Source organism: Astatotilapia calliptera, chromosome 1 (genome assembly GCF_964374335.1).
Source record: "Astatotilapia calliptera chromosome 1, fAstCal68.1, whole genome shotgun sequence".
Taxonomy (NCBI): Eukaryota; Metazoa; Chordata; class Actinopteri; order Cichliformes; family Cichlidae; genus Astatotilapia; species Astatotilapia calliptera.
Window position 1 is genome coordinate 10,619,526 of NC_137422.1, and position 8,804 is coordinate 10,628,329.

At 38.8% G+C, this 8,804-nt stretch overlaps 1 protein-coding gene across 1 annotated transcript; it reads left to right on the forward strand.

Annotated features, from left to right (window-relative positions):
* The first annotated feature begins 4,403 nt into the window (after positions 1 to 4,403).
* On the forward strand, positions 4,404 to 6,038 carry fibinb (fin bud initiation factor b). Its single transcript, XM_026161639.2, has one exon. The coding sequence runs from the start codon at positions 4,789 to 4,791 to the stop codon at positions 5,407 to 5,409; it is 621 nt and encodes a 206-aa protein (XP_026017424.1). The 5' UTR covers positions 4,404 to 4,788; the 3' UTR covers positions 5,410 to 6,038.
* The last annotated feature ends 2,766 nt before the right edge of the window (positions 6,039 to 8,804 follow it).

Here is an 8,804-nt window from a genome sequence, read left to right on the forward strand (position 1 = left end):
TTTTAGCAGAGAGCTTGCAAAAAGGGAAGTTAAAACAATTCAGTCATTGTCTAACTCGTCTACCTATTTTCCCTTATCAGACATATACTTTATATTACACATACCTACCCACAAACCCGAGGTCTTTGCCAAATTGCTCAGTGTCGCTTTTGTCTTTGAGCCATCTGCTCCTGTTCTGCCTGCTGTGTCACATCTGCCATCCAGCTCCTTTTTGCACTTTTTCCTTTCTTCTGAACCATGATCAAACGCCCATAATTTAATTTGCTCTGCTCTTGATGATATTCATTTTTACCTACAGGAACTTAGGTAAGAAAGAAGTCAATCCAATAACCACCCATAACATGGTCTCCAATAACCCGGTGCCATTTTCTTTAAAATAAGCCTTATTTGCAATCATAGGAAACACTCCGAGCCTGATTGCTGAATCACCCCGAGTCAAGCTCAGTTTGGGAAGCAGCTTGCCAAGCTGGGATCTAATCCCAGTTCGGTCAATTTAACTTAAAGTTGGAGGCACTTTATCACAAACAAGGTTGTTAAATGCTGTTATGTATTGTTAAATTCAATTTTCATTCAATATCCACAATAAAGTGGAGAAAAACAGACTGCAGCAGCTCATGCTGCAGAGAACTGGGAGGACAGAAATATCTGGCTTGTGTTTTGTGTCGCAGCTGTGGTGCTGAAAGAGGGAGGTCACTAAAACCTCCTCACTGTTTTTTTCCCCACTTTTTTTTATTAGATTGTCCTATGTGAGTAGGTGGCTTTTTCACCTCTTGAAAATGATTTAATGTAGATGCATGCCACAAAAGGCTTTGAACCAAAACAGCATCACACCCTGAGCCCATAATGTGACTTCATTTTCCATTTCTTTTCTTCCTGACACCATAGAGAAAGCCCTTCTGCAGAATGATGTCACAGGATGGGCGCTGTTAAGCGTCTCAAGGCCTGTCTGGTCTTTGACAGCACATTGAGTTGACACTGCAGGTTTTCTCATAAAAGTGAAGGTTGCACTTACTGCTGTCACGACCCAGATGCAATGAGCAGCAGAGAGGATGGAAATAGCTTTGCACTAACACATTCAAACCTAAAACAAAAGCAGTAGAGGCAAATCTGTAAGTAAGCGGGCACTGTATTGTTAAAATAGGGTATTCTGAGTAGGGTGGAGGCTAAATGATGATTGCTGGAGAGTAACACAGAATGCCCAAACACCCATAAACAGCTGAGCCCACTGTTAGCTAAAAAAAAATAAAAATACAGGACGTTAGTGGGAGCATTGACAGTCAGAAGCTGTCACAGTGTCTTATTCATGCTGGTGTGGGGGGATACAATTTATAATGGAAAACCTGGAAGCAAGAACTGGGTGGGAGAAAACATCAAATTCTCTCTTTTCTCAGTTCCTCGTGTCAGCGAGGGTAGATCCAGACAGGATGAGGAGTGAGGTATTTGTCCACATCATAAATCTGACTGATTCACATTGCAGACCTTGGTTTATGTAAGGCTTATGTAACAAAGCCATTGACTTTCCTTTTTTATAAATATATTTCTCACAATGTTTTTATTCAACCAACCGAAAAAGAAATAAACATTTTAACATTGTGTTTACCGAACAAAACGTGTCATTCTCGAGCTAAATTCATGCAGGTCCCAACCCCGAATAATCACTCATGTGGCGAAGAACAAAATTCCTCTGAGGTTGGTGACGGTGTAACGTTCACTGTTTCAACAGGAAAGATATCCACATGCTGAGCGGAATTGTGGGTTTGACAAATTAGATCACTCTTGAGATGTTGCTCTTTGAGATATAGAATTACATATAAAAACAAAATTATCCTTCCCTTGGTGCGTTGCTTTTGTGACTAAAGCCGCTTACAAATCACTACATTTTCAATTTAATAGCAACTCTTGGATTTCCAGCCCTGGCAGAGTGTTTTAATACGGGAACATATTTCACAGCTGTGGTTTAATTCACAATCAGTAGTTACGAGCATGAGAATTGTAAAAATCAAAACAAATTACATGTCAAAGCTAAACAAAGTTTTCTTTCCTCATTCACTATCTCGTGCATTTTCACTCCCTTAGCTTGAACTAGACTCGGCCTGTCATTTGACACCAGTAAGTGACCCAAAGACAGGTGGCTACTGTGTTAAAGCCTGCTTAGCAAACATGTTTTTACACTCCTTGGATTCGACTTCTCTATGTCCCGCCAGCGCTACAGATCTGAGTTTTTTACATTAATGTGGACTGCATTAGCCAAATACAGTACATTTCTAGTCTTATCATCCTCTTAGAGGGCTTTAAACTACAAGCCACATTTAACCCGGTCACACAAGTCTCTTTTTATAGAGCAGCAATCCTATCACACACACTGGCTGATGGATCAGCGGCATATTGTGGGGGTTCAGTATCTTACCCGAGGCCACATTTTGGTTCAAAGAGTCAAGGATCAAACCACCCTACTATATTAAACAAATAATGCAATATTTGGCAGAAGCAAAGTGAAGGTTAAAATGGTTTTCTTTTAAAATGAAGATTCTACATTATCAGGTTGGTGGAAGAAGCACAACCCAAGTCCAAAAAAGTTCACGCCGTGCAAAATGTAAATACAAACTGATTGCAAATCTTATAAAACTGTGTTTTATTCATTGTAGAACACAGAAAACACATCAAATGTTTGAACTGAGAAAATGTGCCATTTTAAGAAAATAATGAACTAATATTTGAATTTGATGGCAGGAGCACATCTCAAAAAGGTTGGGACAGGGCAGTGCTTACCACTCGGTAGCATCCCATCTACTTTTAACAACAGTTTGGGAGGAAGTCAAAGGCCTTCATTATTGTATTTTGTGTTTTATGATGTGGCATTGTTTGTTTGTTTTTTTCAATCGGTGAAAGGTGTGGACAATAGGCAACCCATTTCAGCACCTGGACACTCCTCAGACAAAGTCATGGTGTTGTAGTAGATGTATCACTGTCTTGCTGAAATGTGCTTTCTCTGAAAAAGACATCTGGATGGGAGCATATGTAAAATTCTAAATCTAAAACTGGTCTTTCACTGATGGTGCATTTCCAGATGTGCAAGAAGAAGATATGAACACATGCAGGTTTTTGAACTGAGTGCTGATAGCAAGCTAGTTGGTCCCTCTCCTCTTTAGTTCAGGAGCTACAGTATCTGTTTTCCCAAAAACACTTTCAAATTTGTCTGACACCAGGACAATGTCAGTCCTTTTTAAATGAGCTTTGGCCCAGAGAAGACAGCAACATATTTACATTTAGCTTAATTTGCTTTAGTGGATAGTAGGACGAACAAAGACAAAGACTTATGGAAGTGTTTGACTTACATTTTACATACCATCCCAGATTTTCTGAAATGCTGTTGTTTGGGAAATGGAAATAGCATACTATAAAAAGAAAAAAAACTTAAGTCATCTATCAATTTTCTTAACTTCTAACTTTAAAATGGCATTTCCACTATTGTTTGCAAACTGCAGAACTTGAGTAAAAGTCCACAGCAGCAGACCATTATCTCACCATTAACCCTAGCAAATCAATAATGATGCCTAAACCCTTAAGGACCGTTTTAATGTAGCGTATTTATGGGGAACAAATTGCAGGAACCTTGGATAGCATTGGGTCTATAACAGTTTATGACATAATTTATGAGAATATTTAATGTTTTGCATATAAAAAAGTAACTAGTAACCATGGCTTAAAGGCAAATGTATCGATTACTGTATGTACAGTAACTTTAAAAATTAAGCTACACGAATTACTATGACTGTTCATAGGCAGCATATCAGTCTCTATTTATTCCAGTCTCACAGTCCAGAGAAATAAAACATCAGACAACACAAAAAACGAGATTAAAAACTGAAAAAAGCTATACCAGCGTCTCCACATAGACTTGAGCCAATGCACTATTCTGCCATGAAATGCAGTGACTTGGATGTAAGGTGTAAGAAAACAATCCTGCAAACTGTAATGAAATCAGATACGTTTTTCCTGTTCTACATACATACGTAATGCTGTTTGTGTCCACGTCATCTTTATATTATGCAATACTACCACAGAAATTATATGTCTGCCACACTTCACGTCAGGTATTAAAAAACAGATTTTATAAAACCAGGCCACTACCTGGTTATATTCACTATAATTATAGGGCCGATTGCATTTCATGTTTACATGTGGTCTTGTGTAGCCTATATTTCTCGGTAGGGTAATAACTTGTTGAACCTTTTCTGCCAGCTGGTCACGGTTATGTGAATTCACACAAACTTGGTCTTTCTTGGTTTCGATGGGGCTTTAACAGCTTTGGCCTTGCTGGTAGCAGCCTGGTGCAGACTGAATGCAGCCTTTTAAGTGACGGAGGGGCTGTAATTTGAGAGTAGCACAGAGGTATTATTAGCCAAAAACCGAAGCGCGGCACTTGAGACTTCCAGATGTTGCGTTTGAGGCACCAGACTAAAGCCGGGAGTACAACTGCTGAAACAAACTTTCATACATCGCCTTCGTGCTCGCCGACAGTGATGGGAGTTGGCAGGCTCCGTTAAAGGACGAGAGGTTGAAAACAACTTACGCCACTTCATCTGCTCGGACCCAGAAGAATATCAGAGAGGGTTGCGAGAAAGTTTCAACCAACTGCGCACTTTGGACTTTAAAACTAACTGAAATGTTTGTGGTTTTCTGCCGGTTTGGGATTTAATAGACAACCGGGCTCATATTTTTTCGAATACATCATTTTTAAACTTATTTATTTCCTATTTGTGAGTATATTTGGGACAAGTGGGCATCATGGCTGTTTTTCACTTGCTCCTCTTTGCCGGGTTATCACTGTCGGTGTATGGAGGCTTTTACCAGGGACCTTTACATCCGGAGATGTCTAATGGTACTTTCCATCATTATTTCGTGCCGGACGGCGACTACGAGGACAACGACGACCCGGAGAAGTGCCAGATGCTTTTTAAAATGAAAGACGAGCGAAAGTGCAGCCTCGGCGAGGACCAGGACGCCGTCATACGGGACGATTTCACTATCATCAAGAGGCAGATCGAGGACTCTGCCAGGGTGCTGGAGGGGATCGGGAAAAGCATCTCGTACGACCTGGACGGAGAGGACAGCTACGGGAAGTATTTGCGGAGGGAGACAACCCAGATAAACGAGGCGTTTACAAACTCGGAGAAATCTCTGCTGGAGCTCGAGGTGAAATTCAAACAGAGCCAGGAGAGTGAGCTGAAGGAGGAGCACCGGCTCAATGACGACTTTCTTAACATGATAGTGCACACGCGGGACGTCCTGAAGGAGACGTTGGACATTTCTCTGGGCCTGAAGGACAAGCACGAGCTCCTGTCTTTGATCATCCGCAGCCACGGCACGAGACTGAGCAGACTGAAGAACGAGTACCTCAAGTTCTGAGTGAAAATAGTCCCTAATCATCTCATGAATGCAGCACCACATTTTTCTTTTATTATTATTATTGTTGTTATTATTATTATAATAGTTGCGCTTGACCAAGAGACAGAGGCAGAGAGAAAATTACATACCAGGGGCATAAAGCCAGAGCATAAAGGATCAGTTCTCCTGAACTAACAAATATTTTCCTCACTAAAATGTTCTGTAGATGAAGATAATTTTGGGTGCGTGTGCCCCGTTTATTTGTATTTGTATTTTTAACATATCTCTAAAGATTTCAAGCCAAAAAATTAATAAATAAAAAAAATTTAAAAAGTGCAATATCATAATTGGCATTGCAAAATCTCAGGGAGGAAACAAATGTGTTTTAGGGGGGAACTTTGACTCTTTTTTTTTTTCTTTTTCTGTTTTTTTTAAAATGTTGGCTTCATATTCCAATTAAGTCGGTTCGAAACTAAAAACGCAGTATGGGGGACATTAACTTGGCACTGCATACACTGCAGTAATGGTAGAATTTCTTTTTGAAGGAATATAAAAAAAAGAACCTACCCTAACCTAAAATGTAGCTATCTCCATTTGTAAGGTACAGATAGAGTTAATCTGTTCTTCTTATTATTATTATTTTAGAAAAAGTCTTTTGGACTGTCTCTGGCATAGTAAAGCTTTTGTTAAAATAAACAAGAAATATGAGTAGGAAACAATCTTTAAATATTCTTATGAAAAAAGGAACAATCTTTTTCATCTTATGCAACATAATCCAACAATACTGTGATACCATTTCTGGGGGCGGGGGGACAGTTAAGACATTCCTAAATTTGGTCTATTTCTCTCAGAATCATCCAAATACCAAACAAATCAAAGTGTTTCATCCAACTGATGTAAAAACATGATGTAAAAAAATTCCAGTAACACAATCCAGGTTTAGTTAAAGCATCCAGATATTAATAGGATAAACAGCATGGTGACAATTCTGTGTGCACTGTTGTACTTTGATAACTTTGTATACTCTATCCTTACAATACAAAATGTTAGTAGAATATCTAAAATGATTCAATATGAAGTAATGTTTTACAGTAGATAATACATCACCTTAATGTTACTCCAATACTGTCTCTCTGCAAGTGAGTGTACCAGAAATGTCTCTTTTTGTCTTTTTATTGGTTAGTGATCTGCGTTTACCTGTCACGGCTTTCTGCATGTGTGTATGTGTGGGGTTATGCGTGTGAAACAATGGCTTTGTATAGGAGTCAGCCAATCACAAGAGTGACAAAAGGAAAAATCCTTTTTCAAAACACAGGTCTTAGTTTGAGTTTTCCAACACTCGTTCGGTTCTCTCTCAGAGTGAGTTTTGGAGCAGAATCCTTACCCTGCGCTCAATGCCATCTATTTGGTTTGACTTTGACACCAAAATTTAAATAGATTAGCAGCAACATTACAAGGTTATGTGTTTATGTCGCTCTTAGTTTGTGCTTCAGACGAGTGTTTCTGGCAAAACCAAAAATAATGTTTACATATGTATCTGATGTATGTTTTTGTTTATAGGCTAGCAGACTTTGCACAATTCTTTGCTGTCGCGATGCTAAAGGTTGTGACATGGTTAAAAATGCAAAGCCTCCTGTAGTCTTTGAAAATGTACAGTGTTTTTAGAGGTAAGTAAATACTGTGAGTGCCAATATCTTTATTACTGAACATCTATTATGTATTCATTGTTTATATAAATAGAGCAGCAAAAAAAAATCTATTCTTGTATATCTTTAAGATATGTGGCCAGATGTAATACTTTGATGGATAAGACTGCAGGCAGCACTAGTAGACTTCTGTGTCAAATACTAATCTGTAAAACAACATACTTAATGGATTGCGTCGAGTCTTCTTAAATAAAGAAGTTGTGTTTGAAGTACAGTGTTGCTGCAACAGCTGGTCCTTTGAGCACTGGGTCCCTCCCATTGTTGTTGTTTTCTTCTAGTAGTTACTGACATGAAAGTGAGCTTACACCATTCATTATGTCGCAGGGGATCCCCATGGATCCCCATCCAGGAGGTCCTGAGAGTTTGTGGTGTTTAGCACACCCCACAATGTTGCTGTAGCAGTATAACAATGGGGGAATGCACAATATATTGCCACGTGCTTCAAAACAAAGTCGCCTTCCATGTTTGCTTTACAAGGTTTTGAAGTCTGCTGTGAATTATACACACAGGCAATGCCCCCTAATTATGGATGCTTTGAAGGAAGAAGCTGCTTGCTGGCATTTACAAGAAACAGACATGTAAGGATGTTGTGTAGCTGGTGTTTTAAGCAGTGTGGTGGACCTTACAGACAACTTTGTTTGTTCCTGAGTTCTATTTCAGTAAGCTGAAAATCTTTTTTTCCCTTTGGCCCTTTAAGACCACACATAAGGTTGAATAAAGAGGGTGAGGCTTTGAGTTGGAGAAACTGAGAAATCATGAGTCAATAATATTGATTCAAAACCATATTTAAAAGTGCCAGCTTGTGCGCATTATGTAACACTGGAAAGTACAGCTTTACTTGCAGATACTTTGAGTCGACCGATTAGGATGAAGCCAACATTAAAAAGAAGACACAGTATAGGCCCAGCAGCAAACATAAAAGCTGGGAACACTATAGCTTACACTGTGTTTCCACAAGAGGGTAAAAACTTTGGGTTTTTTTAGCTAAAGTAAAATGATTATTAGCAGCATGCAGAGCAAAAAAAGACACTGACACTGAATCCTTGTTCTCTAAAGCCACTGACCCCAACCATTGACAGGCTACGTCAGGGTTTCCAGCAGGTTTTCCTGCTTTCCCCAATGTGTACATGCAAAATAGATTGAAAAAGCCAAACTTTTAAATTCCAATTATAAAAGTAAATATCTGCAGTGATTCATGAAACCTGGGAAGCAAGCTACCAGAAGTATTTGTTAGCTTAAAATTAGGTAGCTAAAAAGATAGCTCAGCTGAATGTTGTGAATTAAATCACTATCTAAAAGTACCAAATCGATAGCTAAAATTAATGGATAAATGATGGAAAATATGCTGCTGAATATCAGATAAATTGTTAGTTAGGAAAATAATAAAACATTTCTAGCCAAATTTATTTTAACCAAATAGTTAACTTTAAATATCAATGAATTAAGAATCCACATTGTTGATGCAAAATTAATAAGGACATTAAGTTATGTCTAACCAGTGTTCTGTTTCCAAATGTTATATATGAATACCAGGTTTACTCAAATGAGCCAAACACAGGCTGCTCAAATGTATGGAAAGGATTTTCTTCTTTCAGTTGCACTTTTAGGGGTTGCCACAGTGAATCATCTGCCTCCATCTCACCTTGTCGCTAGCATCTTCTTCTGTCACAGCAACCATCTGCAAGTCCTCCTGCACTACATCCATGAATC